The sequence below is a fragment of the Notolepis coatsorum genome (genome assembly GCF_963971535.1).
Source record: "Notolepis coatsorum genome assembly, chromosome: 1".
Lineage (NCBI taxonomy): Eukaryota > Metazoa > Chordata > Actinopteri > Aulopiformes > Paralepididae > Notolepis > Notolepis coatsorum.
In genome coordinates this window covers 144,242,329-144,260,644 of record NC_140165.1, presented here as the reverse complement: position 1 = coordinate 144,260,644, position 18,316 = coordinate 144,242,329, and the positions used below count along the sequence as shown (strand labels likewise).

The 18,316-nt window shown below is 42.4% G+C and overlaps 2 protein-coding genes across 3 annotated transcripts; one reads left to right on the top strand and one right to left on the bottom strand.

The window, feature by feature from the left end:
• Positions 1-225: 225 nt before the first annotated feature.
• Positions 226-15,203, bottom strand: zcchc8 (zinc finger, CCHC domain containing 8). The gene is made up of 14 exons (XM_084317292.1): positions 15,031-15,203; positions 14,793-14,835; positions 13,228-13,302; positions 13,037-13,136; positions 12,863-12,940; positions 12,481-12,584; positions 11,768-11,833; positions 11,589-11,649; positions 11,370-11,500; positions 11,113-11,255; positions 10,866-10,981; positions 10,436-10,522; positions 8,568-8,676; positions 226-2,823 (listed from the first exon to the last, which is right to left on the bottom strand). Exons 1-14 carry the CDS (start codon positions 15,200-15,202, stop codon positions 1,733-1,735), a joined length of 2,376 nt encoding a protein of 791 aa, XP_084173418.1. The 5' UTR covers position 15,203; the 3' UTR covers positions 226-1,732.
• Positions 15,204-15,412: 209 nt separating this feature from the next.
• Positions 15,413-18,302, top strand: LOC311238620 (uncharacterized protein; the record flags this gene model as incomplete). Of its 2 annotated transcripts, XM_084326750.1 has the most annotated exons (5): positions 15,413-15,519; positions 15,618-15,694; positions 16,126-16,255; positions 16,372-16,505; positions 17,508-18,302. In XM_084326750.1, exons 2-5 carry the CDS (start codon positions 15,644-15,646, stop codon positions 18,300-18,302), a joined length of 1,110 nt encoding a protein of 369 aa, XP_084182876.1. In that variant the 5' UTR covers positions 15,413-15,519; positions 15,618-15,643. The 2 variants fall into 2 exon arrangements, with proteins under 2 accessions (XP_084182876.1, XP_084182877.1); XM_084326751.1 differs by lacking the exon at positions 15,618-15,694 and having other exon boundaries at positions 15,447-15,561.
• Between the last annotated feature and the right edge of the window lie 14 nt (positions 18,303-18,316).

Below are 18,316 nucleotides of genomic sequence, written 5' to 3'. Positions count from 1 at the left end.
ATTTTGCAACAAGTTAGCCCTCTCATAAATAGCACATATAAATGAATAACTAACTTGAACTAACTTAATAGGATTGAAGTGATATTTGGCTTAAAAAATCGGTCGCCTGGCAATAAAAAAATAAAAAAAAAAGCAGACGATGTGCATTGGGCCGCGGCTCTCTGACGCCTTATTTTCTGGGCCCTGGCCTGAAAAGTTTGGGAACCCCTGTTCTATACTACAACACACGTTGCCAAGTAAACAACCATTCTATTCAAAAAAAATTATTTGGCTGGTAGATCAATGAACGTGCCTGGAACCACCAGCTACTGTGGGCACTGCAGTCCATGGAAAAGTTAGTTTCCTGCCCTGTGTGCAACTACGCTTCCCTGCTCACATGTAATTCTAGAAGAATATTCAATTAAACAGATGCTGCAACCTTTCCCCCATTCAGTGGTGGACAGAGTGGGGGAATTTATGCAGATCAAGGCTTAGGAGTTGATATGTGGGTTTTCCTACATATATGTCTTTCTGCCCCCTTGTAATGACAAGTACAGGAAACATTGCATGATTTATACTTTCTGATTTAGTACAAGTCACTCCATATAAAAGACCTGCTTCACTTTATTGCTTCTTCCATAATTGTCATTTGAAAATCCAGAGTAAAATAGAGTCCACTGTAATCTTAACACAGCTCAAATACATTTTAGTTCACCAAATGTAAAAACCAGAGAACCAAGGTTCTTCTAATCTGGGATGTCAAGAGCCAAAACTTGAGGCACGAAACAAAAAGGAGATGATCCCTGAACAATGAAACAAAAAGGAGATGATCCCTAAACAATGAATTGATTGATAAGACTGAAGCTATGGATTCAGAGTGTTTGTTAACTTACTTACTTTGACTGTAATAATGCTAAGTTATGAAACGGGAATACGGGGTGTAAAAAAAAAAAAAGAAAAAAAATGAAATGTGGTACCCCTTACTGAATCTGTGAAGGTGTCATCACTCAATGACAGACCATCTTGGTTCCCATTGAAGCTTGTGTTCACAAATCTAGACTCAACAGTTCAACATAAAATTAATGAGTGAATTCTATTTGAGCACAGATTTTCCATTTTAGCACATTTACAAATGTCTTATTGTCAAAACCAGTGTACAATTTGACACCATAACATACAACCATACCTATATATCCAGTCCATTCAACCATAGCGTTGACTGACAATTTTATTTCTACACCTCAGAACACTGAAGTAGCTAAGGCTGGCAGCTGAAAACCAAATACATATGATACGACGCTACTTGCTTATTTTCAGAATATGCCTCGGATAGAAAATAGAAAATGCCATAGAAATTTTAAGATTTCACAATAAAAACAGATAATGATCAGAAGATCTTACTAGATCTTTAGATGATCAAAATAAAATCAATCAACAAGGATTACCAATGACACAAAAATGGCTTTCTGTATACAACTGACCGATATTATAGGGCGTTTTTTTTTTAAAGCCCCTCCGTCCTTGTTTTTCACTAATTCAAAACACAGCAGAAACATTACGTTTGGTATAAAATACAAAATAAAGAAACAATTAAAAAATAAAAAATAAAGTTTGATCGACTGGTCACAACTGAATACCAACTTCTGTTTTAGACTTCTAGAAGATTGGGTATATGGTAACCATTGACGTGTTAAAAAAATACTTAATCAAATATAAAATGACTCCCTGTATTTTCAGACACAACAATCATTTCTCACTTTTTGAATCTGGCCACATTTCTTGGGGAGGTTTTTAATAAGTCCCTAATTCTTAAGTATGTCCCTGTGGCTTCTGCAACCTCTGTAAACTCTGGTGTTTCCTCAAAAGGAACAATGCCAGCTGCAAACTTACTCCGATGGGGAACTGCCGATACCTTCCTTAGAGAATCTTCATCTAAATCTCTGCGAGTTGAGGTGACTGGGCTCAGAAAGCTGTGCTCTTGGGCTTTGACTGGACCAGGAATCTGTGGGTTGTCCTCTTGAGCTTTGACTGGACCAGGACTCTGTGGGTTGTCCTCATGGGCTTTGCCTGGACCAGGACTCTGTGGGTTGTCCTCTTGGGCTTTGACTGGACCAGGACTCTGTGGGTTGTCCTCTTGGGCTTTGACTGAACCAGGAATCTGTGGGTTGTCCTCTTGGGCTTTGACTGGACCAGGACACTCAAGGTTGTCTTCTTGGGCTTTGACTAGACCAGGACTGCGAGGGCTGTCCTTTTGGGCTTTGACTAGACCAGGACTCCGAGGGCTGTCCTCTTGGGCTTTGTTTGGACCAGGACTTTCAGAGCCATTGTTTTCACTCTTAATGGACAACTCCGGTATCATCTGCTTTTCACCATTATGACAGGCGGCTGTTGCAGATCCCTTTGCGTCAGCCTCTCCTTCAGCTTCCCCCTCTTCCATTTCCGTTTCTGTGTCAACGTGGGCAGGCGTGGAAACACTCGGTGAGCTGGGCACAGGTGTTCCCATAACAGGTGTCTCAGAGTCACTGTTGGTGGCCGTGTCAGAATTTTCCAGGGCTGCCCAGAGCAGCCGTTGCTGTTCCTCCAGCTCCTCCAGCGTCAGGCCATCCTCCGGTGCACTGGCGGTCTCCTCAGCTCCTCCCCATGTACGCGCAGACAGAGCTGGAGAGCCATTGGTAGGTGTGGGAGGAGGTGTACCTTTAGGGAGAGGTGGCCGAGTGGGAGTAGCAGGTGGTGTGCCCAGGGGTAAGGGAGGAGGCGAACCAAAGGAAGAAGGTGAGCCAGGGGGCAGTGGGGGCTGGAACTGGAACCCACTTGAGCCCTGACTACGACGGGGAGTTCCCGAGTCTGGGAGAGAGAGACAGAAACAAAGTTGAAGTGAGACAATTACACCAAAAGTAATAACTAAAAATAAAATAATAATAATAATAATAATAATAATAATAATAATAATAATAATAATAATAATAATAATAATAATAATAAGACCAGGGACTGTATATATGCCTATATGAGACGAGTTGGTTAAGTTCTATGGACATGTGACCTAAGCACTGACCCTTAGGGATGGGAATCGAAAACCGGTTCCCGTTGGGAGCCGGTTCCTAATTGTCCAATTCCTGGAATCGCATGCCTCCGTGACTATCGATTCCTCTCATCGCTGCCATGTTTTCCAGACCGTTGCGCATTTAATAACGTTAGCGTTAGCATGCAGCCATAGAGCAGACTATTTGATTCCTTAACAGTTTGAGTGCCAGCCATTTAACATTGGAAACCCCGTTGAATGCCAGCACCCACTTCAATGATAGCGTTGTGAACGCATAATCTCTCTCCTAAATTATGGCTATGTGTCTAATCTGCCTGTCGTTTATCAATGACTTGTTTGCAGTCAACATTGTCGAAATGGATTGTTTTTTTATCGGTTCATTTTCGTTTTATAGCATTTTGAAAAGCCCTCGTTTAAGGAAAATATATAGACTGTGATAAACGGCATTTACTGGAATATTCTAGCATACACAAAAACGGTCATTTTTCAGCCTATTTATGAATCGTTTAATAAACGCTAGATTATCTTCTTCTTCTTTAGAATTTCCGGCAGTGTAGACGCATCGTGGCGTATTACTGCCCTCCGCAGTTCTTATACTACGCTAGTAGTATGGTTTCCATAGTATGGTCTCTGGTAAATCCACTTTTGATTGTTTACACTTTTCTTCTTCTTCTTCTTCTCATCTTCATAACACATTACTATCGTCTCTATCTCCTTCTTCTCTGCTCCTCTTGTCTGTCTCCCTCTCTGCTCCTCCAAAAAATCACCCCCTCAGGCTCCGAAGAACGCTAGATTATCGATAGTAGGGCTGTCTTAAATACTTTGAAGCTTAGTTCGATGGCACACCCAGGCAGCGCAGCTGAGTGAAACCTTGTTGGCTGCGTCACGAAAGGGGCTACTTAATTAATTAATCCAATCCACTTTATTTATAGAGCACATTTAAAAACAGCAAAGTTTACCAAAGTGCTGTACAAGTCCCACAACATAGAATAAAAAAAAAATTATAATTATAATTAATACATTTCTTTTCTCGAAGCTTCGAATTAAAATCGAAGCTCGGCCCGGAAGCTTCGATTGCCAAAAAAAGCTTCGAAGGTCAGCCCTAATCGATAGTATATGTGTACTTATGCACGCTATAGAGGCGGGCTGAAAAATCGATTCTCTCATTTCCTCATCAGGAATCACCGCGCACACACGCATAGGGCAAAAGCTTATATCTCCGTGAAAACAGGTCTGATTATCCTAAGACTGGTAAAATAAATTCCTTACCCGAGATAAGATGTTATCCAAAAAGATTATTCCAATTCCAGATCGCCATTCCAAATATCGATCACGCTTATTGATTACAGTGTTGGTACTGTAAATACATAATCGTCGCTGTTCTGATGGCCGGCGATCACTTGGTCTCTTCAGTTGGCTCGACGGAAAAGTAAAATGAGCAAACTGACCACTCCCCCTGCATCAATCTAAAGTAATGGGGTGCAGTTACACAGGGAGAGACGATAGGGCGCGGTATCTTCCCAATTGAGCTCAGAGAGACTCTGCAGCACTAACCCGAGGCTCGATTGATGAAATATGAATTCAAATCGCCAATAAATTAAAAAAAAACTGCAAACAGACGCTATATAGCGTCGGGGGCACTCAAAGGTCGGCATGAACTAATGACAAAAAGCGTCCCTTGGCATCCAATGTGTTAAGGGCTCGAAATTGCCTGAGTTTTGGTCATATGCTCCCGAAATGATCCCGCTGTTTGACTGCTTCTATGTGCAGTGAAAACTACTATGCTTTGCAACCTAGTCATTCATTTAATTCGGGGTAAACTAGCGTTAGCCGCGCGGAGCTAACGCTAGCTAAACCTTGCCCCATACACGCTGCTCCGCGTATACACAAACACACACAGAGAGAGAGAGAGAACAGCAGGCTGACTAGAAGAGGGTGGGGGCTAGCGGGGGAGGAGCCATCTGTGTGTGTGTCTTCTTCTGAAAGACAGAGGAATAACGACCAGTTGAATGCAACTACAGTTCAATAGATTAAATTAGTTTAAGATATTGTACTGTAGTTGCATTGAACAGGTCGTTAAATTAGTTTAACACATTGGGGACAAAGCACGGATATATCCGGCTTTCGAATCCATGCGTTGTGGACAGAATCACGGAGATATCCGTGGGAAGTTGTTATTGCTTTTATTCCATTTTTTTTTATCAATTTTTTTTGTATTATTATTAATTACATGAAAGCTTTTATTCCATTTTAATAACCTGTTCAAGGTCGCCGAGCGGCACTGCAGATCTTCCCTACTCTATGAATTCGACAATGTGAAATACCGGCCAGATCCTCTTAGGGGCGCTATCGCGCTACTGCAATGTGCCCTGTGGGCGAACGGATCAGTCTCTTTGTTTTCTTTCAACGGAGATTTGAGTAGCACGATTCTGGATCTGCAGCCTGTAGCTTGGATTACGTTTCGAATTGCAGATTTCATCATGCAATAAGGGGATTTATCATCAGCCAATGGACATATCGATCTACCAGATGGCGATCGATAACGGGGAAATGCTCGGGGGGATCCCACCGGCTCATAGTAACATCTTTTTCACGTAAATTACAGCGCGATCAGAGCTTGCTATGATACTCAACCAGCCGACAAGCGTATGTGGCTACTGACGAACACGGTTATTGGTAATCAATAATAATAAACAACGTCCCCCGCCCCCCCCCCCCCTTTCATGCATACATGCTTTGGGATCGTCCGGATCATATGCAGTTTGAGTTATTTCTGTAACATCTGTAGAACGGAAATGCCATTGGATATAACGTTAGCAACTATTAGCTCTATAACTAGCCTTCCAGAAAATATACTAGCCCAAATCCGCTATAAAGCTTATATTCACGGCGCTATAAAATGAGAACCTATTGGGCGGCTACGTGGCGTAGTGGGCAAGGCGCTCGCCACGAATGCAGAGACGCTGCGATCGCCTGTTCGATCCCAGCGCTCCACATTGCTTTCAGTTTAGCTGGTCGTCCGTACTAATACACATTGGCCGTATTAGGGGGTGGGAAACTGATGGGTGGGGATCGGGCGTTGTGGACAGCGACTCCTACAGGTCGGTTGGTGCGCCTGCGCAGTAGAATCAGGAAGTGTCGGGGGCAGCGTGAGCCTCCCACGCGTTACTCCTCGCCACTGAGAAATCGAGCTGCGCAGGTGAAAAGATGCGACTGCTGTTACCTCAAGTATCGGAGGGGACTTGTGCTATGTATGACTTAGTCCACATTGCAGCCGGCTTGTGGGAGGCAAGAAACGGCGTTCGTGACAGGGGAGGGTTGAATTGGATGATACGAAATTGGGATGGGAGAAAATATAGAAAATGGGAGAAAAGGTGGATAAAAATAAAAAAAAATTAGAACCTATTGATTAATCTTTTTTTCTTTAAGCCATTTTGAAGGGACAGTTTATGCACTCAATTGACAATGAGAATGGACAGATAGCAATACTATAAAGTATAGATTTAGCTGTACAAAAAGCCACACGTTTGTTTACTAAAGCTGGCCCTCAACCATTATATTAGAGTGGCCGCGAAAGTGTTAAGAAAATCTCAAATACGGTTAGGTGGCGTAGCGGAGATTGCGTTCGTCATCAACCCCGGAGCTGTGAGCTGGATTCGCCTGTTCGAATCCAGCTCACAGCTCCGGGGTTGTCACCAGCTTGGCTGGCCGTTCACACTAATACAATTGGCAGTATTAGAGGGTGGGAGAAGCTGGCGGGGTGGGTCCGGGTCGTTGTAAACAGCGACTCCTACAGTTCGGTCGGGGCGCCTGCTAAGCGCGGATGGGACCTGAGTGGGATAGTGTGATCCTTCCACACGCTACGCCCTCTCGGAGAATATCCGCGCTGCCAGGTGAAAAGAAGCGGTTGATTGGCTGGACGTGTGTCGGAGGAAGCACGTGATAGCCTCCACTCTCCCAGATGATCCGACTGTGGGGGGTAAGTGCGCAGCGACCAGGAAGGGGACTGGGAATTGGCATAACGACTAACATTGGGATGGGAGAAAATCGGAGGAAAATGGAGGGGGAAAAAGAATACAAAAAAAAGTGTATAGTTAAAAACAGTTTGTATTTTTCTGACATGGGGGCCCAACAATAAATGACAATCAGAAATGTCAAGTTTCCTGTTGCATTTCCAATTTATTTATGTAAATCATAAATGATCAGGAATCGATAAAGAATCGTATCGATAAGCAGAATCAATAATGGAATCGTATCGATAAAATCTTATCAATTCCCATCCCTACTGACCCTAGATCAATACTCCTCTTAGAATCGTTATGCAAACAGGTCTAGGGATCCTGGTCCAGATCTAGCCTTGGCTCACAATGCAACCTAGAGTCATACAGTATATGGGGTATTTTCACAGCTCAAACGCGGTCAGTGAGCAACACTTTGTGTACCAGACTAGACACTCAAGGGGTTCAGAAAAAAAGGGGACATGTGAATGGTAGGGATGGGAATCGACGGGAACCGGTTCCTAATTATCCGATTCCTGGAATCACGTGCCTCCGTGACTATCGATTCCCTTATCGCTGCCAGGTTTTAGTTGTGCATAACGTTAGCGCCACGCATGTAGCCATGGCAGACTATTTGATTCCTTAAAGCCTCGAAATTGCCTGGGTTTTGGTCATATGCTCCCGAAATGCTCCCGCTGTTTGGCTGCTTCTATGTGCAGTGAAAACTACTCTAATGCTTTAGAACCTAGTCATTGATTTAGTTCAGGATAAGCTAAGATTAGCCGCGGAGCTAGCGCTAGCTAACGTGAGCTAACGCTAGTTAAGTTAATCAAGCTCACAGAGAGAGATAAACAGCTGACAGCGGATCGTACAGGTACAAATACAATAAAAAAGCGGGTGGGGGCTGTTGTGTAAACCTTGTACTCTTTAGTTCACATATAATAAGAGACGGAGTGTTTGTTTACTAGTCAGTAAGCCAGGCAGTACCGTGCAACATACAAATGTGTCCGTGTAGCAACACAAGCCAATACCTTACAGGACAGGGGCCCGGGGAGGGAGCTCTGTGTGTGTGTGTGTGTGCGTGTGTGCGTGTGTGAGACAGAGAAGTCAGAGGAATAACGACCTGTTGAATGCAACTACGGTTCAATAGATTAAATTAGTTTAAGAATAAAAAATACACATTTTAAGAGAATCTCAAATACATTATATTATTTAAGTGTAGGCTATAGTTAATGTTTTATTTTTTACAGTTTTTGTATTTTTCTGACATGGGGGCTCAACAATAAATGACAATCAGAAATGTCAAGTTGCATGTTGTTATTCTAACCAGCTTAGTTCTGTTGCATTTCCAATTTATTTATTTAAATTACAAATTGATCAGGAACCGATAAAGAATCGATAATGGAATCGTATCGATAAAATCCTATCAATTCCCATCCCTAGTGAATGGAGTATTAATGTATGGCAATCTGCATTACAGACAGAAAATCTGCCATGCATCAGAGTAATATTATTATACTTTGTGTATAGAATAATAACACAGCTACCTGAGTCGAGATCCATGTCTGAGCTCCTGTCAGGAGTGGACCTTCTTTTCTTGGTTTGCTGATGAGACCCGTCAGATTCATGCTGCCTCTTGTTGCAAGTGGCATCAGGCTGTCGACAAGGCATTTTACATTACATCAACAAACATGATCTCCCATCTCAAACGGTAAAGTATGCAAATAATATCTGCTTTGGTGAAGGAAATACAGAGAAAGGGGCTGTAAAGGACAACAAACGAGGAGTCAACCATGTTTAAGCACTTTACCCATTAACACATTGGGTGCCAATGACGAGAAAACTCGTTGTTGGCCGCCATGCGTTGAGTGGCAATGATGAGAAATCTCATTATTTAATCGTTATTTCTTTTATTAGCGATATCCATTCATTTTTCATCCATCCAGCCTCACGTTATCATTGGGCTGGCTCTGAGCTTGAAAAGGGCAAATACCGCCCCCCATCATCTCCCGGATGGTATTGCACCCATTGGAATGGAGTCAATGGATATGCATGAGAGAGAAAAAAACTCTGGGCTCCACATTTTACATCTGAGGCATGTAACCAGAGACTATTGCAATATTGCATCCACTGAGGGAACTGGAATAAACGCGATCGATATTTGGAATGGGGATCAGGAATTGGATTAATATTTTTGCAGAACATCCGATGTGAGGTAAGGACTTTATTTGACCACAACGTGTCTCCCATGTGTGTATGCGTAACGTTAGCGCCAGGCAGGGCATAGATAAGTGATTTTTCAGCCCGCTTCTCTAGCATGCATAAGTACACATATACTATCGATAATCTAGCGTTTATTTGAAAACGATTCATAAATAGGCCGAAAAATTACGTGTTTTGTGTATTCCACTAAAGGGCTATTTTCGCGGATTTTTCTGGAATCACTAGAAATCTTCAAAACTATACTCCTATTCAAAACGGTATAAAACGGACATGTACTGATGAAAAAACAATCCGTTTCATACATGTTGACTGCAAGCAAGTCATTGATAAGCGACGGTTGTATTAGACACATAGCCATAATTTAAGATATAGTTTATGCATTCGCAAATGTGCTCGTCCTCTCATTGACTAGAGTGGTGGCAACCAAGCAATAAATCGCGCACCCCGTGCTGGCAACCAATGTGTTAATATAAAGATCAATACTGTTGATAGTCCGGTTTCTCCTCAAGACGCTTTGGTTCGCCTACACTCTTGAGGTCACTTCCCTACTCCTGCATCACACAATACACCGATTTTTATCCTTCATCAACTTGAACCTCGCCTCCTTTCTTCTCCACTGCTCCAGACTCATTAACCCATTTAGACCTAAAACGCCTGCTAATAATGCATTATATAGCCTGCATATACCGGTTTCAATGAGTTAAGGCGTTTGTCACGTGGGGTGGCATTTTCTTATTAGTTCCTTGGACAAATAACTTTTTCATTACAGAAAGACATTTGTGAGCTGTCCATTTACTGGTTCATCCTTCGGTTTATTGTTCAGATACTTAATTTCGGGCACAGCTTTTCATCTGTATTCTTTATCAACGTTACGGCCCGCGGGTTGACGTACATCTCATGTTTGATGATCTACTGTTTTCAGTACCAAAAATAAAACACAAAAAAACAATACTAAGCCATTATAATGCTGGCCATTATAAAGAGTACGGTTGTTCCAATGCTTTTAGGGTGCACAAAGTTACACCCACACAAGGGTTGAAAATGTAACATTTAGGCAAAGCTTCTTTACTATTCTACTGTAATAGGATTGCTAAATGAGATTGTTTGTGGCCTTGGTAGTGGAGAGAGAAGGGGAAAAGGTGCACTATCTTAGGGGAGAGACCCGACAACTGAGGGCATGGCTGAGAATTACCAAAGGAAAATTGTTGGACAGGTAGGCGGCAAAGTTGTGCTTCATGTGGTTGTTCTGCATTGGAATGGACCCATGTTGCACATAATCCTGGAAGTCAAGCAAAGAGAGAAAAGGTGAGACAGATTTAGTCTACAGGTTTATGCTGGACAATGACATAATGGTGAATGTTTTCATGTATCGCTGCATGTATCATGTGTCTGTACCTGATGCATCACATTAGCGGCTCGAAATAATTATAGAAAAGCCTGAGATTTTGGACTTAAAATTCAAATCTTAGAGCTCCATCTCAAGCTCTGCCATCTTTTCTCATCCCTTCACAGCTGTTGCTTTCCTCGTTTGTCCCACGGGGAAGCAAGAGTTGCGATTGGAGGATCAAGAAGATGGGGCGGAGCTTGAGATAGGTCAATTGTGCCCTGTATGGTTGACTTACATCAGTCATCCTCTGCGGCGCAGGTACATTGAAGCCTGGGAAATCTACCAGCTTGGACACATCATAAGAGAGTTTTTGCCCATTGGCATCCTCTGCTGAATTTCCATCAGGAGGTGCTATGAAGGAGGGGGAAAGAACATGGGAAGACGACATTTAAATTCCCTTTCATTCAGAAAATGATCAATGCTTTGCTCCGGCCAAAACTGTTTGATTGAGGACAGCTATTTTCACTGCCTGTAAAACATACCATTTCCATCATATAGAGTTAGACCAGAGTTCTCCATCTCTGCCTCTTTGAGCCAACCTGGTGGGTAGCCGAGTTGCCTCATGCGGTAAATGAGAGGAGGCAGGGTGTTGGCACCAACGCCCAAGGCCGTCAGCAGCTCCTCACTATTCAAAAGCGTAAAAACATGGTAAACAAGACTTGAAACTTAAAATCAGACAAGGTTTACAAAACAAACTTCATCTGTGATGAAATAAAGTCATATTGTCTGAGCATCTTGCCTCATGACTCCAGGCTTGTATTTCGAGAAGCGCTCCTCCACGTCAGCGTGGTATCTGGTCTGGCTGATCTGGCTGCCCTGGCCCTGAGAAAACTCCTTCCGCCTTTCATTGATCGCAGCTATATCCTTTGGCTAAGATAGAAAACAGGCATGGTCACATCTTGAGTTCTGAAAACGTTTCACTTGGGTTCTCGTCATACTAGTGTTCGGTTCTTCTCACCTTAGGGCAGTCTCGTATGAGATGGGTCCCTGCTCCACAGTTGAAACACATAGACTTGGGTCTAAAGTGAACAGTGACACACTCGTGATTATTTAATAAACATGAACAGCAGGCCGTGGATAAGGTGAATGATGAAAACATGTTGCGTTACAAGTAGTGTTTCTTTCTCCCAGTCTCACCTTTTGTCTTTCACCTCTACCTCTTGTCCATCCAAGGAAATAACCTGGTTGAAGACCTGCTGATAGCTTTGCAACCATTCAGGAAGTTATATCTTGTTCATGAAGAGCACATCATAGCAATAATTTCCTCAGCGGTCGAGTCTACAAGGTAGGTACACATCATATCTAGTCAACAGAGGGCCAAGTGCTAAAGTTGTTTCTTGTTATTTAAATAAATAAGCACCTTGCTGGATGACCCTCAGTCTCTCACGACTTTACAAACAGCTTTGTTCAGACACTGGTTGTGTTAAACAAAATCTACAAAGAATATGACTAAACAGACTATAGTGATCCCGAAGGCTATAGGAGCAAATACCCAGTTTAAGGAGGCAGACAGTCTAAGTAAGAAATAGTTGTAACCACGTGACCTACAACGGCCAATGAATGACCGACGTAGCTATTTTCACCTTTGAACTCACGTACGTTCCGCTGCTGCCACCCAGCGTCTGTCTGCCACTACACAGTTTAAGGAGGCAGACAGTCTAAGTAAGAAATAGGGTAAGAAATTAACAAAAGGTTGTGCTATGGCTGATGTCTTCGTGTACTCGACCAGCCCCTCTGACAGACATAAACCAACAAGTTATTTTCTACTCAAAAGAAAATAGAGACTGTGTCTGGTGAATCCTGGAATCCACCAATCACAGTGATCAGTTTAGGAATAACAAAAAAGATACGTTGGAACATCCCATCCTTCGGTCAGCTGAGGGTTTTCGTTCAGCAATGGTTGTCCAAGCTTGTCAACACAGAATGTAGTAAAATACAAGACACTTCCAACCACCTGTGAAAAGAGAAAAATAAGTCAGGTTTTCCTGGATATTTTAATTAGTAAGCTATATTATAGAGACCTTTACATTAGTATGTAGCTTTTGCAAGAGATAAACAGTATAATAAACAAGTAGTTTATTTATTTTTTAAACAGCCATTGTTCCTCTTTATGTATCTGTTGACTATCACACAAGGTGAGGGGTTCAGAACATGAAAATGTTATTAACCTCACATCTTAAGTTCATCTTTTGTTTTCAACAAATCAGTGGAAATTAACAATAAAATACTGACATTGAAGGCCTCTGTGATGGTTTTGATGCCACTGGAGGTCTTCACCTTCTTATCTTCCTCAATAACAAAAGTCGAATGCTTCAGAATGACAGAAACAAAGCATTAAGGCATGTATGTCATAATTGTACTGAACTTCACTAATGTCTTGTAGTTAATTGTGATCTGGGTGAATACCTGAGGTTTCATTTGGAAGGAGGAGTCATTTTGATTCCCCTCCGTCTGGTACTTCTGAATCAGACCACAAATAGAGTCTTCAATTTCTTGACGACACATTCTGAAAGAGTTCAAAGCAGTAAGAGATTTTGGGTGAATGAAGATTTCCAAAAGATAATTCTGGTCATATTTGAGCAAAGAGAAACACCTACTTTGAGATGCTGCTGTTCGCATACAGGATCTGAAGGAGGGGCCCATCGATCTTCACATTTTCAACAACGACACCACTGTAAAGAAGGTTGAAATTTACTACAAGACCAACCTTTATCACAATTCCTGATGATTTGAAAATGGGGGACCCTGATGTAAACAAGACGAACGTCTTTCTCTGGTCTGCATCCCCTTAACAATTGTGTGCACACTCCCATATTCAATAACAATGCACTCTTAATGGGAAAACGCCCTATAAGATTCCCTATATGGGAAGAGCAAGGCATACACTCATTAGGGGATATTTTTAATAACCAGGGCTTCTGCAGTTATGTCGAAATATGCACAAAGTTTAACCTCATCGAGTCCACATGGCTTTTTTACATACAGTTAAAGCTATGTCTGAGGTCACACGGTGTTCCATTACTCATACCAATCGAACACCACAGATACCACACATTTTTCTATGAAAGAGAAACATTGGGAGGTTTTGTATCAGGTTTTTATTATCAATTACTAACGTCCTCGTATGAAACCCTTCAACTAGACACAGTCTGGAGGAGGGATATACCAGACCTGGAAAATGACTTTGATTGGCAAGGAGCCTGGGCAAATGTCCGACTTACATCAAGGAACCCGGATCATCAACAAATCAATCTGAACTATATTCACAGGACATACTTGACTCCTATAAGGCTGTGCAAAATGGGGCTTAAACAAGACTCCAAATGCTCCCAATGTACAAATGGGGACGAAGGAACATTTATGCACATGTATTGGGACTGCCCACCAGTTAAGGCATTCTGGAAAGATGTGTCCCAACAATTATCAATACTCGTATCTTGGAATATACTTGTACACCCCTCGGTATTACTATTGAATGATGTTTTTGAGTTTGCAGTGAATCCACAGCTAAAGAGATTGGTTTTATCGGGTATCACAGTAGCTAAAAAGCTGATCGCATCACGCTGGTTTCAACCGGAAAAATGTGCCGGAGAGTTTGGTTCCTTATATATCAAGAAATATCTACAGCAAGAATTCTGGGTCTCAATTAATCCAAAATGTCAATGTGGGTAGAAGTGGTGGAGAGAATAAAAGCTAGCTTATAGTGGTAGTGTCTGGTTAGGAGTGAGGGATAATGGAGGTACTATCCAAGAGGGGGTCCGGGAGGAGGGGGTTCGAGCTGGAGCATATGTGTGTAGGGTTTTAGAAAATAGGTATTAGGGGTATATTCTATACTAACATTTATATAATAGTAATTTCGCGGGATATACACTGTATACGGTTAAAATGTTATTATAGACTATTTTTGTTTAATCTTGTTTCTTTCTGTACTTGCATGTATTTTAACCACCTTAACTGAAAGTTTCATTATGCATTGTGTGTTGAGTACTGACTTTTAATAATTTTTGTTTTGCAATAATAAAAAAAATATAAAAAAAAAAAAAAAAAATGTGTGTATTGAGCTGTACTGTATTGTACCCATTCTGCAATCTGTTAATAAAGTTTTCAATCAATCAAAACAAGCTCGCCTGTGCAGTGTCAGTCAATGTAATAGTTGGCCTACCTTGGCCTGGAGAAGACGTTGAGCTTCCTTTTGAGTCCTTCATGTAGACTGTAGGTTAAGGAAATAGCTAGAGGTGGAAACGATTAAGATAATAAACACACATTACTGATTTCCTTTGCAGTTAGGCTATATTCTGTACAATGATAAGCGTATGATGTATTTATGAGAGGGCTAACGTTAACATCGCTAGCTAACGTTAGCTACTGCTAGCATGCAGTGCAGCCGACACAAAGGATATTCTCCTCTACGAGACTCCGGATAGTCTCATCGCACTCCCCTAACCTGCTCCTGAGGTGGCAGGTGTCTTCGGGACCTTCTTCGCCATCTGTGAACCGTATATGGGTAGGCATAGGTGTAGTGTCATCCAATTGTTGAAAGAGCTCACTGTCACCAAAATCAAGCCCCGCCATCTTTGCTGTGCTCTGTGTAGTGGCAGACAGACGCTGGGTGGCAGCAGCGGAACGTACGTGAGTTCAAAGGTGAAAATAGCTACGTCGGTCATTCATTGGCCGTTGTAGGTCACGTGGTTACAACCAAGCGGATGCAACACATTATTGTGACCCGGTCCAGTTTAGTTTTCTCGATATACATTGATATTCAGGAAATCCACGGTGTTCCTCTAGGAGTTGGAGGGAGTCTGAGTCCAACAATGTCAGTGTGCACAACCACCCAGTTAACGTTACCTCACTGGGGTGGGAGCTCACGGAAAATTCGCTTTATTTATTTGGTAAATCTAACATCGTTCAGGCTGGCAGATTGTACTACCGAGGTGAGGGTGAGTAGCAGTGTTTGTAGCAGTAATGTTTGTTTGATGCTTCCTCCCAGATGAGGTTTACATTCCAACAAGAGAGATGCTGTGCTATGCACCACTTCACAATCATGCAGGAAAAACTATGAAAAGTGTAAGTTTGCTGCACACTACCCACCCCTTTAATTAATTGAGATTGAATATTGTATTAATTTAATTCATGCGGCAAGCCTGCCCATCTTTACCATAACATACTAGAATATAAACCTCTTTCTGGTGTGAAAAAAAAAATGGTTCCACAAAAGCAATGCTCCATGAGCAGCCCTAGATTTGAATGGCAAGTGCAATGGTTCTCAGATTTCTCTCAGGGGCACATACATTATATTAGAATTTTCGTGGTACATGGGGTTTCTTTAAATGGGTGGCATTGTCCTTTAAGGCAAGATTGGAAGCGCTATAGCGCCTCCACGTGGACCCAAAATAACTACACAATATGGCTATAGTGACTTTTGCTACATTGTATCTGGCTGCAATTCCAAAGGTGAGGTTGGGTCATTCAGTAATCACTTCTTCCGTTTGTTTCAGGGTCCAATGGTTCCTCTTTTTTTAGGAGCCGATCTCTTCTCTAATACTGACATCCGCACAGAGAACCACCCCAGACACCATGCCAAGTTTGCCAAGAAGGGACTGGCCACAAAAATAAATTTTTCACCAGGTAGTTAGATTTTCAGGATTATGTGTTACAGTACAAATAAAGCTTAATAAGTGTGGTACAATAAAGTTGCACATAAAACAAAGTGCTGACTGTCGTCTCCCTCATGTTTGTGACAGTATTTAGGTTCCATGGCTTGAGGGTACCTACTGCCAATAACAGCCTATGGTTCTACAGCATCCAAGGACTTTTTCGAGTCGCCTTTGAAATGTACAGTAAACAGGAGCAGCTTGCGGTGCTGGACAACTTCCAGGTACCTTTTACATGTGTGTTTGATGTGTTGGCTTTAACACTATGGGTGCCGGCCAGAAATCCGGAAAATAACTATGGATTGCCAGCGCTATTTGTCTATGGCTAAGTACCCCTTCTTTGCAGGGCTATAACTTTTTAAATTCTATTGCTACATTGCCATTATTAGGGCCCATTCAAAGTCCTATATGTATTGTTCATTGTGTAGCAACGTTAAACTTTTTCATTCACATATTCATAGTAAAGTATGGTCTAATGTATAAGTATGTTTTCATCTCTTTCTGCAGCTTTCTCCAGAACGTGATATATAGCCCCAAATGCATTATATTGATGATGAAATAGTTTGATGGCAATCGGGGCGATATAAAAAATTTCAATTGGACGTACTTCTAGAATGATCTACGTATGATCTGATGATGAACGGATGGGCGGGGGATCGTTTATAATTCCGTGGGCAGCGTTATATCATTCATCTAGTGTGGGTGATATGTTCATCATAACAGTTTATATGGAATACGATCAAAAATAACGCTGAATCTTACCGTATCCTCCTCGCGCCGTTGGGCGATGAGCGTGGAACAGTCATTTACCTATTATGGTATGTAGAAATATCGGGTCCATTTCCAGCTTGTATAATAGTATATATGTCCAAATCATGTTGTTTATCGAGTTATTGGCAATCGATCGCTATGTATTGTGTCGAGATCGAGTCCCGGTAGCCAAACAGAGTGCCCGGAAGTAATTTGGCCGACCAGCACAACCTCCATAGCACTTCCTGTTTGGCGATTGCGCCGATCGGCCACCAGATGGCGCTCCTGAACCGCCAGAGAGCTCAGTGGGTCCTCCTGGTGGATCTCAGGCCAGCGGAGGGGAAATATGAATCCGTGTAAAGCGTCCTCCGGCAACTTGAGCATGGCCGGGAATGACGTGTTAAAGTGTTTTCCGGCAGTCAAAGTGTTAATGAAATGCAACGCATAATTACTTCATTGTCTTTTTTTCACCGTAGGATGTATGGAAGTCCCGGATAAATGATAGTCCTTTAAAAATGAATTACAACCTCAGTGTGCAGCGCAATCCCTCAACACCCAAGAGCATCACCGAGATGTACGATGAAGAATTAAAGGTTAAACTGACGTCACGCTCACATTGCCAATTGGTTAAGGAATTGGCAGATATGAGCCAGATTGAGACAAGTCCCTCTGGTGATACCTCAGCTGACCACGATTATTGCTTTCCCCCTGAAGAGGGTTCGCAATCCGAGTCCATCAAAGTCATTTCATCGCATCTGCGAAGAAAACTGCACATCTTGGAGGAAAAGCTGTCCTCAGTTTGTCACCATGCCCCACACAAACTGGAGACCATCTTGGTATTGGTGGAGAACATCAATCGATATACGTTTGGCACACAGGAGGAGAGGGCTGTGACAGAAACTGTGTTGGCGCTGCTAGAGGCCAACCATCAGGGTTCTGTGTACTCCAGTGACCTGCTCAACTGTATAGCACGCTGGCTTGGACAGCAATTCCATGCTGCCAACAGTAGCATCAGTCAGCAGGTGGAGGACTTCAAAATTCAGCATATTGAGCAAATCACAAATTTACCACCTGCAGAGGAACTCGCTACAGAGTTGTTTCCAGAAGCCATGCGAACACTGCTGCTTCACTGGATGGGCCTCAGTGATGAGTCCACAATAGACAAGAGACACAGCGAGTATCCCATCCTGCTTCTTATCCTCGAGTTTGCAAACCACAACCTCATCACTGGCGTGGCTCATGTGCTGTACTCAAGTCTTATATGCAAATAGGTAGAATTGAGGTT

Coding starts and splice junctions, on each gene's coding strand:
- zcchc8 (XM_084317292.1), bottom strand. CDS start 15,202: ATGGCGGGGCTTGATTTTGGTGACAGTGAGCTCTTTCAACAATTGGAT. Junction 13,137..13,227: donor GCGAACAGCAGCATCTCAAA/GTAGGTGTTTCT, acceptor GAACTCTTTCAG/AATGTGTCGTCAAGAAATTG. Junction 11,834..12,480: donor GAAGGATGGGATGTTCCAAC/GTATCTTTTTTG, acceptor ATGGTTGCAAAG/CTATCAGCAGGTCTTCAACC.